We start from the raw sequence: 13,913 nt of genomic DNA, 5'->3' as shown, positions 1-13,913 counted from the left end.
TATTGGCTTCCCGCCGTGCTGCTCCGGAAGTAGCGTGCAGGAGGCGGCCGTTGTGTGGCGGAGGCTTTGAACAGCGCCGGGCCGCCATGGAGGGGACGGCGGGGCGGCAGCGAGCACTGCTCCGCCAGGTGAGAGCCGATACCCCTTCCATCGTAACCCCTTCCATTATAACCCACCTCTCCCTCCTCCTCCTCACGCCATCTCTTCCCCAGGTGCTGGGTTGGAGGTTGGCCGCCGCCGTCTCCTGGTCCGTGCTGCTGCTGCCCGTCTGCACCGCGGCCTTCGTTCTCCTCAGCGGTGTCCAGCCCCTCCGCCCGCTGCGCTGGATCTCCGGTACGTGCCCTTCCACCCTGCACCCCCCCCCCCGGCCTCCTCCCTTCTCCTTCTCGTCCTGGCCGAGCCCGTTTGTCACCCAGAATCACAGAATGACCCGGGTTGGAAGGGACCTCAAGGATCATGTAGTTCCAACCCCCTGCCTGGCAGGGCCACCAAACATACACCTTTACTAGATCAGGTTGCCCAGGGCCCCGTCCAACCTGGCCTTGAACACCTCCAAGGACGGGGCATCCACAACCTCCCTGGGCAGCCTGTTCCAGGGCCTAACCACTCTCCTAGTGAAGAACTTCCCCCTAACATCCAACCTAAATCTTCCTTCTTTTACCTTAAAACCATTTCCCCTAGCCCTGCTATTGTCAACCCTTTTGAAGAGTTTACTTCCCTCCTGGGAGTAAGTTCCCTTCAGGTATTGAAAGGCTGCAATGAGGTCACCCCGCAACCTTCTCTTCTCCAGGCTGAACAAACCCAACTCCCTCAGCCTGTCCTCATAGGGGAGGTGCTCCAGCCCCCTGATCATCTTCGTGGCCCTCCTCTGTCACTGCAGCCATCTGAGGGGCTGCTCGTTTCCTTTCTCTCCTTTAGATTCTTTCGATGACTTATATACATCACACGTCGTCTTCTGCGTCCTTCTGATGTCTGTGGTGATTCTGGCTATCAGCGTGTTCAACGTTGAGTTTTATGCAGGTGGGTTGTGTGTGCGTTGCTATCACAGCCAGTTCAGCGGTTGGGCCTGTGAGAGGTTTGTATTCACATCTTGCAAATTTCCTTTTAATTAACATAGACAACGCATTAAAGGTATTTTTGAATAGGGATGTCACTTTATATTTAATCTTTATCTTTAATCACTGCTGCAGTGACCAAGGGAGGGTGTGAAGATCATGAGTTTGAGTCAGAATGGGACTCAGGTGGCAGCAGGAGGGGCACTGCAGGTGTGATGCTTCATGGCTGTGTCTCTCTGTTGCATCCTGGACCATTAGGGCCTGGAGCATCTCCCCTATGAGGAGAGACTTAGGGAACTGGGTCTGTTTAGCCTTGAGAAAAGAAGGCTGAGAGGGGACTTGATCCAGGTTTATAAATACCTGAGGTGTGGGAGCCATAGTGGTGAGGCTGGTCTCTTTTCAGTAGTGTGTGGGGATAGGACTAGGGGTAATGGGATGAAAGTACAGCATAGGAAGTTCTGCACGAATGTGCGGAAGAACTTCTTTACAGTGAGGGTGACGGAGCACTGGAACAGGCTGCCCAGGGAGGTGGTGGAGTCTCCTTCTCTGGAGATATTTAAGACCCGCCTGGACGCCTACCTGTGTGACATGGTGTAGGGAGCCTGCTTTGGCAGGGGGGTTGGACTCGATGATCTCTAGAGGTCCCTTCCAACCCCTACAATTCTGTGATTCTGTGATCCTGTATCTGGTGACTGATTCCAGCTGGAATTTCTTTGATACTAATGGCTTTTTAATGAGGAGTCTTATCGCTAGCAAATGAAAATTCACTATTGGCTTCTCTTTGCAGTTGTGCCATCGATCCCATGCTCTCGATTAGCGCTGATAGGAAAAATAATTCACCCTCAGCAAGTTGTCCATTCAGTTGCTCACGCCGTCATGGGCATGTTGGTTGCTTGGTGCGCTGCTGTTATGACAAAAGGAAGGTTCCAATTTCTTGCTGTGCCCTGCACGTCTTCAGAAAGGTAATGATTTCTATGTGTTAAGGGTAAGTTATGGAAAGAGCTTCTGTTGTAAAAGTGTCCTTCCTAAATGTTAGAAATATCCAGAAATAAGTAATGGGAGTTGGACATGCTGAGATTCCGTCACAGGTACTGACCAGGAGAGTAGAACTGAACTTATTGAATTCCAAATGCTGGATTTATAATAAATAAATAAAATCCCTTAATTAATATGAAGTTCTCTCTTTTAGCCTCGAGGATGCTGTCCCTCAGATGTGCCTCAATGAATACCACCTCTTTTTTCTACTTTCTGGTGCTTTCATGGGATACTGTTACAGTCTCTTATACCTTATTAACAACATGAATTATTTGCCGTTTCCGATCATACAGGTAAGTGGTTTTATAGATCTTAACAGAAAAATAAGCAAAACAATTACTAAAATATAGCCTTGATTGTTTCTATCTTTGAATGTTAGCAGTGCCAGCTGTCAGTTGGCCTTTACCAGTAGATTAAAGCTGAGTGAGTGTATCTTTTGCAGAAGGTGAACTGCAGGAAAGCAGCACTATATGAAGTGATTATTAACATGAGGGACTAGCAGCAGAGGTTACTCAAAAGCAGAAAGTCCTTTTAGACCACAGGTTTTGAAGCGGGCTTTTCATTATTTTGACTGTTTCATCAGTTTGTCCAGAAAACAGAATATGAAACTATGCTTTTTTTTTTTTTGTTTCTAGCAATACAAATACTTACGTTTCAGAAGATCTTTGCCTGTCCTTGTTAAACACAGCTGTGTGGAGTCGCTGTACTTGGTTAGAAACTTCTGCGTTGCGTATTACTTCTTTGGTAAGGATATATGAAGTTTGAGTTCCTGTGTTTTGAATTCCTTTATTTTAACCAGGCAATTTATGCTGTTTTTCAGCCTCCCAAATCGCTTCCTGAAGGCACCTGGGCTTATTTAATTAAAGACAAGTAATGTCTCTCTAGAATAGTGAGAAGGGGCACAGTTTGTGTGCTGGTATTAACTCTTAAAGCCTTACAGAGTTTTGGTTAGCATGTGAGAAATGTCTCTTATTCCAAAGAGGTTAACACCTTACATAGAAATTTCTCACCTGGTTGGTAACATTACATGAGTAAGAATATCACAGTTTTCTAAAAGACAACTGGGAACAATGGTTTTCTAACCCAAAGCCTGTGTTTTTGGACACTGTGCCAAAACATTGATCCTCCTCCAGAGGGTTGTTTCTTGTGTCCTTTTCTTGGAAGGAAATTCCAGTGCAGGCAGCTGTGAAGTAACTTGCAAGTAGGAGGAGCTATCAAGCTCTAACCAGCTAGTATTGCAGAGGGTGCATTTTTGAAACCTTTTGGCCACCGTTTGTGTGTCTGTTCTGATCTATGTGAAAATACTCAAAGCCTGGAAGCCAAGTAGAACTGAGGAATTTTGTTTTCATTTGTAACTTATACACACTCTCTCACACACACACACACACGCATATATACACACACACATTTAACCCACTATTTTATCTCATGGGTAAATGTTTCTATGCCTGGCGTGCTCCTTCCATTGTCTGGTATTGGGAATAGTGTCAGAGCTGAACCTGAAATACTAGCAGTGGGTACAACTTCTGTGTACGTAGTGCCACTATGCCTTAATGTTTCTAAGCAAAAACAAGCACTTTGGCTTTATTCCCAAGTGTAATTTAAGTTATTTGGAGACAACTTGGGAGAAAAAGGCAGTTTGCATTCCTTCCAGGAGAATCAAAGTTTGTTTCTTAAAGTGATAATGATAAATTCTACTGATGGGCTCAACTGGGTTGGCCTGGATAAAATGCAGTGAGGTTTCTTTTATGTTAGGGTTGTACTTAGGATCTTAAATGATTTTAAAGTATACTAGAGCATTTTCCATTGGGGAACTGCTTCAAGACCAGTTTCTTCTCTATCTTTATAAGTACTCTGATGCTGTTTGAGCTGTGATGAAAATAACTATCAAATTACTATTGACTCCTTTGATAGAGAAGAAATACAAGTATTCCTTGCACACATACAAGGCCGTTCTTTGCCTTTGTGTATATGCATTCTTCTTGTTGGCCTGTTGTGTACATGTTTGCCTGTGTTTTACCTCCTTCAGTGCTGTGCTTATTTTTTTTGTCCCCTAGGTTATATCCCAAAGATGTGGATAAGTACCACAATGGATCTTCATATAGACAGGTGGGTAGTACATTGTGCTGGAAACTTGGAGGAGAATATCACCAACAGCTGCCTTTCCTCAGGTAGTCCAGCTTAGCAGCTGGTCCTTTGTGTATAGCAGGGCTCTGTTCCTCTCCTGCCTCAGAGCATGGGGAGCATTGAGGGCTTCTGGAATAAACCCCATGAGGGCTATCAGCCCCTGGTAAGAGCCATTTTGTAGTGAGGCAGTAAGAAACCCTTTTTGATAGCTTTCATTTCTGTAAAACTGAAATATCTGAAAGGGTATTCTCTCCAGATCTCATTTGTGTTTTTAGGATGTCTTCACTTTTATACATCACTGTGATTCTTCTTCAGATAGGGAAATGGGAGCTTTTAATACCCTAATTGACTGAAGTGATGATTACAGTCATTTATTTCATGTAGCTTTTTCCTCAATTTCATTAATTTTAATTTCATCTGATCACCTCTACTAGAAAATTAAAGAGATGTGATCTCATAACATCTTTGTGGAGCTTCTTGAAAACCACCAACAAAAGCAACAATAAGCAGCTTACTAAAGATGTCCTCCATAATAAAAATACTTCTGTCTTCTTGGTTGATTTATTTGCAGTAAATTGCATCCTCTTGACACTCTGTCTGGCTTATTGGATCTCTCCTTATTCTACCATGCCTGGTTATCTGGTGTGTTTCTTCTGGTTACCTGGTACATTGCGTGGTTGTTCTTCAAGATCTACGCTACAGAGGTTGGTATGCTGTGACAGTGCTAAAGTGTCACACTGATGGTGCTTTCTTTTCATAAGCAAGAACTTGTGACACCTGGGCGGGTTAAGTGGGAAGGTAATATCCAGAAACAAGATCTCAGTCCAATTTATCAGCAGAAAAGATAACGAAAGGTAGTCAATGTTCTGCAAGCCAAGCTCTGGAAATCTCAGGTTTCAACAAGGCATCAAAGTACTCCAAAACAGAGATGTGTTAATAGAGTTCAGGCTGCCGTATTAAAATAGACTTAAAGCAGCCTTGGGAATTAATACATTTTTTGCATTTTCATTCGATCACTGTTAGAAATTAATATGGCTAAAAAAAGACCATTTGAATATATAATGAATCGTGTTAGGATAAATCAGACTGTGGCTGTGGGGGTGGTGGGAGTGAGGAGTGCTGGGGGGGGGGGGGGGGGTGACAAGGAAAAGGCAGCAAAGAATCTCTAAGAATCTTGGTTTCATTATTTAACAAAAGATCCCTCCCGTTTTCCACGGGGTTGTTTGTGCTGTAAAAGACAGGGTGTGTGCTTTTGTAGTCCATCATTCCCAATGAGCCCCGACTCAGGTGTGGTGTTTCTTAAGCTTTTATTTCCCCTCGTGTTTTGTACTGTATGACACTGATGTTTATTTTCAGACACATCACTTCCCTGTTCAGCCAACTTTTGTTGAGGAGACAGACCAATGCCTGCCTAAAATCTTAAGCAGCAACCCTCCTCTCATTATAAAGGTAATTGGATTTCTGCAGTCTTCCCAGTTAGAAGCTGATTCTCAAACTGTGATTTGCTGCGTGTCAGCTAGAGAAACTGCTGCTAGTTCTTTATAAAGCTGCCTCAGAATGGAGTCAGGCAGTCATACTTAATGGTGAAAACTTGTTTAGTACTGACATCTGCTGGTGCTCGCCATGCTATACTGCTTCTAGGCTGAAGGTGGACTCATTTAGAGGTGAGGGTGAGATGCATACCTCACGTTAGTTTGTAATGATGCTGAAATAAAAGGTTACTAATGCTTTCTTTTTTTCCATCGTGGTAAGCAGTAATTGTGGTGTTTGCCTGTGATAGACATTAGACAAACTTACTGTTTGTAATAATCAAGAATTGAAGATCTTATATAAGAAGTGTTGTGTAAATCTAGGTAACGTTTGCCAGCATGTGGAAGATCTATATTTAATGATTATACAGATCTCTGATCAGGCTAGAGATAAAATGGGATTAAAATGAATTGCAACTTAACATAGGCTCTGTTACATTATCAAAGGAACTGTGAGGAAGAATCAATCACAGCGCAATTAGTATCTGCTGAGATTATGAATTAGACTGAAGTGTCTAATTTATAATTGGGTCTTGCATAGTGAGGGAAATCTGGTTATCACTGGTGTGCCACATTCATTACTTAATCACTTGAAGAAGCAGTATTAGGCTTTGTGCTGTTGGCACACTGCAGATGAACTCTGGCTTGCAAAAACAGTTTGTTCTCTACTTGAGCTCTTTGTCTCTGAGTTGTTAGCTATTAAGATTGAATAATTAAAAACAAAAAGTCTTAGATTTTCTCTACTGATAAGTGCTTCCTTTGGAGCTGAAGCTTTCCAAAGCTCTGCTCAGATGCTCTATCCAAACTGGCCGTGCGAATACATGCAGTTTTTTGCCTCTTTTTTTTCCATCACGTGGTTTGTTGTAGTCTGTGTAAACTTGGTCTTCATCAGGACTGCATTTATATGGATAACAGCAGGTTTTTAAGGAACCTCCTTGGAATTTGCACTTGTGAAAGCACTTTCCTTTCCTTGCAGTTTTTAGCCTTACAAGACTTGATGTTACTTTCCCAGTATTCTCCTGTTCGACGTCAGGAAGTCTTTAGTCTCAGCCAGCCAGGTAAGAGCTATTTTATTTTCTTTTTAAATTAAATGTTTCTCAAAGGTGTTGACGAGTCTTTTTTTCCTTACCTGCTGTGATGTGTGCTGTGTGAGCTATGAGGTCACATAAGTAAAAGTGTCCCTGTGATGCCTTTTCCAAAAGGATGCTTAGTTCTCTGTATTCACATTGTTTCATCTACTCAATGAATACCAGCCCCTGTTATTTGATTTAAATGATAGCCATGAGGAAACGCAGGCCTTAAATTATTGAAAGCAAGGTCCTCATGACATCACCTATCAAATAACCCAAACTGGATAATCCAACACATGTATGTAAGACCAATGTTCAGATGTGAAATTAAACTGAGCATAAATAGTGGGTCACCACTGGAACTGTGAAAGCAAAAGAAGGCCAAGATTTCATTTAGTATACAAACCTCTTTTTATATATGAAGATATGGCAGAGAGGGGCAGTTGAGGCTGCCTAGGAACGTTCAAGAACTTTGTTACTCCTTATTAAGGTTTCCCATTACCATTGATATTACTTTGTTCATTTTAGTTGTTAATTTCAAATCTGGTGGACCAAACTGCTCGCTTTCCCCCTTGCTTAATGGGTTTCACTGAAGTCTCGTAGAGTTATTAATTGCCAGTAGGATGGAATCTGTCTGTGTTTTCATCTTCCTTTCAGTATAAATAAACTGCTACAGTAAAAATGCACTGTGGCTTTTAGCAAATGGAATGGTGCTGTGGTCTTTGAAGCTTTTGCTGAGAGCAAATGTGCACTGCTAGAATAGATATGAGGATACTGTGGAGATCAAACATACCTACTGCATTTCCCTTTTATGTGAATGCTGCTAGGTGGGCACCCACACAACTGGACTGCGATATCAAGGGAGTGTTTGAATCTTCTGACTGATCTGACCCAGAGGTTGATTGCTCAGCAGGAAGCTGCAGCAGCAAATGGGAGAGCAAAGCAGCAAGTGGGAGAGATGAAAGTGTCTCCGCAGACTCCAGGTATGTGAGGAAATGCTCATAACTCTTTGTAAAGCACGAGAACACCAATAGACTAATGTATCTATGTAATCTGAATTAAGTTGTATGGAAAAAGGAGTTGGGGGGGTTTCAGCAAATAAATGGAAATGTTAAAAAAGGAAGTTCCACCCATGTTTCATTTCAATCCCCAAAACAAATGGAAAGCTTCGAAAGAGTGTGCTTACTTTGTGTGATGTTAGATTCAATGCGGTACACTCTTCCACACTTGGATCAATTAAGAAAGTCTCATTATTAGAGTTTTAGAATATGACTGAACCTGTAAGACCTGCTTTGTAACTTGGATAGCTGTTCTTTTGGTTACCTTAAGAAGACAAAATTAGTTTTTGTTTTCCTGAGGGCTTGGAACATGTTTATGTGGTTCACTGAGCATCATGGTAGAAAAAGAAGAGCCAGTTTGAGTCTCAAGCTGCATGCAGCTGGCACGCATTTCAGGTGTTTCACATAGTGGATTTGGGCATCATTCCTGGCGACAGAGCTATATTGGTACAAGGGCTGCCAGGTAACTGAATCCCTTAGTAGTTGGTGCCTGGGACACAAGCGTACTCCTGTCCTGGGAGCAGCATGGGATGGTTGGCATGTCAGAGGTGAATTTCTTCTAGTGCTGCTGTTCCCTTGGTATTTGTGGCTGATGTGTGTTTCTTACACACCAATCAGAAAGAGCTGCCATTCTTATTTAGGAACTGTCCTTGGGTAGCCTTGTTTTCTAAGACTAATACTAGAAATTCCGAAAGCATGCTTTATGATGATACATCCAAAGCATTGTAATGCTAGTTAGCAGAAGGAGAGGTTCAGGAAATCCATCATCAGTTTGAGAATGAGTGGAAAGGGCTTTTAAAACACTCCATGCTCAGGTTGATATGTACTGCTTTGCAAGGTCCAGGTGGAAGCAATATCTGTTAATGAAAACTCTTGACAACACTGAAGTTGCTGAAGTAGCAATCCAGTAACAAACCCATGTTTGTTTACATGCTGTGTGTTTCTGTTGTTAGGAGCTGCGGTGGCAGAAGATACCCCTTTCCAGTTACAGAGGTCTAACATTATTCCCAGAGCTGCCATGTCTTCACTGGGTAAATCCTCCTTAATGCCTTTAAAGGCATCGCCTGGGTCTGATATTGGTTCACCTTTCAGTTCACCTGCCTTAAATTGCAAGGCAGGAATCCTGGATTTAAGCTCTCCTTGGCATGGATCAGTCCAAAGTCCTCTCGTGCGAAGGGGACCAAAGCTGTGGACATCAGGTTCAGGTGAAGACTTTACCACTACACTTGTTCTTATCTTCATAGTCATAGATGCCAATAGAGATCTACATGCATAAGAAGAATAGTGACAGAAACTTGTTTTCTGACAAGACTATTTCTCTTGTAGGTCTGCAAATGAATGGTTCCCGCCATGAATCCTTGCCAGTGCTCTCTGTTGCAAGAGTTGCCAATGAGGCAGTACAGCCAAGTTTTCTTTACACGTGGCTCCAGAACAAGCAAGAACAGGTAGAGTAAAAGTTGCAGCACAGGTAGATTACAGCCAATACAGCTTAAGTGTTCTCTCTACTGAAAGAACTCTTCATTTTTGAAAAATGAATACTTCCTTCTTCAATTTGCTTACATGACTTAATGAAACGTATTCCGCCTCACACTCAATTCCTTTTTATTGTGAAGAGATGGTATAGGTGAGGAGACTGGACTTTGCTTGCCTTCTTGATAAATACTCGTTTTTCATTTTGTTTCTTTTCAGATAAAAAACTTCTTATCAAGACGAGTGCTGATAATGTATTTCTTCAGCAAGGTAGTCATGATTATATGTTTTGTGAGTGATTAGCATGGTCTAGAAATGCACGAACATCTGAGATCTGCTGTTGCAGTGCTTGTCTTTTACATGTTAATATTACTTGAAAATTAAGTATTTGAACTTGAAAATTAAAATTACGAATTACTTAATTAATTGAGGGATTACATTGCTTATTTAGCCCTTGAAAACTGGTTAGCTAGTATACTTGATCTCTAAAGTCCCTTTCAACCCGCACAAGACTATGATACTACGATGATGATGATACTTTTTCATTTGGAACTTTCACTTCTAGCTAGAGCTGTGTGGGCAGCTCCCACCCCGAAAGAGCTTTGCTTTATTGAAAGATCAGATTTTTTGGGTATTCCCTAAAAAGTTGTCAGCCTTATAGATCTTTTCTGAGGAGAGAGCTGTGTGAACCTGTGAAATGTGTGTTATTTAATTGAAACCTGCAGTTTTGGTGAAAGTTTTAGGTTGTGTGCTTAGAATGCTTTGATTTCTTCTCAGCATCCGGAAGCCTCCATCCAAGCTGTTTTCTCTGATGCCCAGATGCACATTTGGGCATTGGAAGGTAAGCAGTTTCTGTTCCTGGCTTTTCTGCTCCTGTGGTTCATGGGACTACAGCAGTTAGAATTATCTGCTTCCAGATTTTTGGGTCTCTGTGAATACTTTGAATCTATTTTGCTAAAAATACAACCGCTTTTCTATAACGTGTATAAAGAAAGATCTCATTCACTTCTCAGTTTTGAAATCCCATGCAGAATCTTTTAGTTTGTTCCATAGAGACAGTGATTCCTGGAATTGATTTCTGTGGCTTTTCTCCTTCATTAACCCATTTATCACCTTTGTGTTTTCTTTCAGTAAGAAATTCTTTTCACAGCAGGTTTTCTTCCTGAAGTGTCTTTCTTTATTAGCTGGGGGTGTGGAGGCAGGCCGGCATTCGAGTAGTAAGTTAACAAATAATTTAGAAGAAGTGGTCCAGAGAGATCTAAAAAAAGCCATGAGCGTGTGGCTGCACAACAGGATTTTCTTGATTGCTTATCTCAATGTCAAGCGCAAACACCAGTGTTTTTAGAGTCTTCTGTTGGATTTCACTGTGCAAAAATCAGTCTTTCTATGTTAGGTGTTTTAGGGACTGATGGGACAGGTTGTGTCAGACCAAAGGTGATGAACTAAGAAATATAGTCAGGAGATGGGGATCATAAATATGGTTTTGCAGAAGAGCAGGAAGTATCGTTTGTGTTTTAACAGGGGTTGGTGAAGTAGGCTGCAGTGCTTTTTAATGTGAAGGGTTTAAAATCCAGTTCTCTCTTCAGAGTAGTCAAGTTCTTGTATAAGCTGTACAACAACTTAAATAATCTGGGAATGTTTCTGCATGACTAGGATTGTGAAATAGCACTTGTCTGTTGGTTGATGTCAGGTACAGTTCTGATCAGAGGAGCGGAAAGGGAGCCAGTCCTCTTGTAAATATTTTATGTAATTTCTCTTCTCCTATCATTAACCTCAAGCTATTGTGCAGCAGTCAGACAAGTGACTGATGTAGCCCTGCAGCAAGCCAAAGCTGAGGTAATGGTCATCTGGCTGCAGAAAGTCCTAAGAATTCCACCACGTTAGTAGAATCTTGAGGGAAAATGTGCTCTTTGTGAACGTGTCAGAAGTTGAGAATTCTGTAATTACAGCAAACTTCTTTTTCCCCAACAGGTCTGTCTCATTTGGTAGCAGCCTCCTTTACTGAAGACCAGTTTGGAGTTGTTCAAACTACACTGCCAGCCATCCTGAATACTTTACTGACCCTTCAGGAGGTGAAAACCATGAACTTTTCCTTACCACAGAACAGCTTGATGCGAGGAGTGTGTTAACTTTGTGTTCTGACAGTGCTGACCAGTCCTAACATTAAAGTTGTCACTGCTGTAAATGGCTTCTCATCTTCAGTTAGTCTAAATGAAACAACCAGTTGCTACTATGTTCATTACAGAACAGATGGATAAAAGCCTTGTTAGATCTTTAATATGTAGAAGCAGGAAGTGCTGAAATATTTTTTTACTGAAATATTTAACTGAGCACATGGTACTTGTTTTTAGTTAAACATCTTGTTTTGGGGATGCAACAAATATCCTACATCTTAAGCTTGCTTAGGCCTTTATCTTCAATTGGCAGAATACGATCTGCAGCACTTGGAGGCTTTGCAAACCACGAGAGATAAGATCTCAAAGCAATGCTGAGGCATTACTCAAACTCTCCAGTTGTTGATGTTTGGAAATGTGTGTATTTAAAGAAAAAAAAAAGATTTGTTTCGAAAGCTGTGCATGTCTTTTTGATACACTCATTTTACACTTCCTTAATGGAGATTCTTGGAAAGGATTTTGAAGTTATTAAAGCTTCTCAGTATGAGTCGTTTATTCCAAGGAGAGGTACTGGGGGAAAGAGCAGGGAGCACCTCCTGTGTGTCTGAAGGAAGCAAGATGTAACACAAATCAGAATTGGTTTTGTACTTAGCATTTGAGACTTAATACCAGAGAATCTTGTCTCATAAATCTTGATACTGTATTGGTGGTCTGGAAACATAAGGTCAAGTTTGATTTCCAGTGCATTTTTGTGTCTTGGTGATGCTTTGGAGCTTCTTTTTACTTTGCTGTATTTAATAAATGTTTTGCTGGTTCTATTATAAAGTAATTGAACAGACAGAGTGAGCTCATCTATTTCTCTTTTCTCCATTAGGTTGTAGACAGACATTTCAAACTGCCTCATGTTTCTAGTAAACCTCCCAGGAGCTCAGGGAGCCTGGTGGATGCATCGTACAAAACACTACGGTTTGCACTGAGAGCTTCCTTGAAAACAGCACTGTACCGGATAACCACCGTCTTTGGAGAACACTTAAAGTAAGAACTTTTCTTCATGGTTTCTCACTTGCTAAGTTTTTAATTTAAATGTTACTGCAGGAACTGTGAAAATGACCATTTGTGTAAGAATCCTTTTAGGACTTTATTCTAATGTGGCATCTTTGATTCATTTGTTGAACCTTACAACATTTTTGTGTATGTATATGGTCCCTGCTAGAAACTTACTCAAAGAATTCTGGGTCCTTAGTGAGTTTTTTAATGAATTCATTAAAAGTGGTCCATGAATGTCACTGAATGATTAAATCTTAGCTGCTGAAAAGTGAACTGACTAAAGGTAACTGCCTGTTTAGTGGGAATTGATTCTTGGGCAGCCTTACTAAATGCTTCTTGCTTGTCCTATGACTGATGCTCAGCTTCTGTCACAGCAGACTGACTTCTGTACTTGGTGTCTGAATGTGCAGAGCTGAAACTTTCTTCACTGCCCATCTCCATGCGGGGATGAAGTGTCACTCAGTTTGGAAATGTTATATATACAGGAGAAATCATTTTGAGATTTTTTTTTTTCCTATTTAATTCAACTTTGCAAGTCTAACAATTGGTCATGAAGCTCTATCAGGGATCATTCAGATGGGACATTAGGAAAAACCTTAACTGAGATGGTGGCTGTGTGCTGGAGCTGGCTCCCAGAGGCAGGGGGTTACAGAACCAAGCTGCCAGAATTCGACAAGCATTTGGACAGTGCTTTCAGGCTTTGGGTTTTGGTTTTTAGGTTGTTATCTGTGCAGTCAGGAGTTGGACTCGGAGATCCTTGTGAGTCCCTTCCAGCTCACAATGTTCTTTGATGCCATGATTAATTGGGTAAAGAAACAGATGAGCTTTCTAGGGATAAGTGTCTTTTAGTAGTGGGAGCTGTTGAAGAATTGCCATTTTTAAGGATTAATACCTACTTTTCTGTGTGTTTTTCTTGGAACTCAGGCTTTTGTACAGCTTGGTTTTCTAAATTCCAGCTTGAGTGTAGATGTTTATTTCAGTGTGTGCTCAGTTTTGGCATGAGGCTTTATTTTGTGGTGTACTGCATTTAATGTAAAAACTTATGATCTGTGTTTGTTTTTAGTGCAGTGCAAGTTTCTGCAGAACATAAGAAAAGACTTCAGCAGTTCTTGGAATATAAAGAATAAAGATCAGATTTTGATACAGCTACATTTTTTTGGCACTTCTGGTAAGAAGAAAGTGGGACTACTGAGCCTTTTTATCTTCTCTTGTTGAAAAAACACATGGAAGCACAGGTTGCAGAATGAAACTCTTAACACTGTTGAAAATCTCTTCCGGTTTTGGAAGAGTTCATCTTTTGTATAATAAAATGTCTTAAAATTCATCTTGCCTTCCTTTAATACCACAAACAGGTGAGAAAGCCTCGGTTCTTATTTTATGTAAGACTGTCACATTTAAAATTAATCAG

The 13,913-nt window shown here is 41.3% G+C and overlaps 1 protein-coding gene across 1 annotated transcript; it reads left to right on the top strand.

The window, feature by feature from the left end:
- Window positions 1-34: 34 nt before the first annotated feature.
- NDC1 (NDC1 transmembrane nucleoporin) lies at window positions 35-13,829 on the top strand. The gene is made up of 18 exons (XM_085511746.1): window positions 35-128; window positions 213-333; window positions 919-1,020; window positions 1,843-2,017; window positions 2,245-2,383; window positions 2,726-2,834; window positions 4,148-4,199; window positions 4,789-4,921; window positions 5,574-5,666; window positions 6,723-6,804; window positions 7,644-7,799; window positions 8,828-9,079; window positions 9,201-9,319; window positions 9,564-9,614; window positions 10,122-10,185; window positions 11,316-11,416; window positions 12,333-12,493; window positions 13,569-13,829. Exons 1-18 carry the CDS (start codon window positions 87-89, stop codon window positions 13,630-13,632), a joined length of 2,016 nt encoding a protein of 671 aa, XP_085367872.1. The 5' UTR covers window positions 35-86; the 3' UTR covers window positions 13,633-13,829.
- Window positions 13,830-13,913: the final 84 nt, after the last annotated feature.

This window comes from Coturnix japonica, chromosome 11 (genome assembly GCF_054131305.1).
Source record: "Coturnix japonica strain WE chromosome 11, WE-NBRP24, whole genome shotgun sequence".
In the NCBI taxonomy this organism is placed as follows: Eukaryota; Metazoa; Chordata; class Aves; order Galliformes; family Phasianidae; genus Coturnix; species Coturnix japonica.
This window is presented reverse-complemented; position numbering and strand designations above follow the sequence as displayed.

Coding starts and splice junctions, on each gene's coding strand:
- NDC1 (XM_085511746.1), top strand. CDS start 87: ATGGAGGGGACGGCGGGGCGGCAGCGAGCACTGCTCCGCCAG. Junction 7,800..8,827: donor AGTGTCTCCGCAGACTCCAG/GTATGTGAGGAA, acceptor TTCTGTTGTTAG/GAGCTGCGGTGGCAGAAGAT. Junction 11,417..12,332: donor CTTTACTGACCCTTCAGGAG/GTGAAAACCATG, acceptor TTTCTCCATTAG/GTTGTAGACAGACATTTCAA.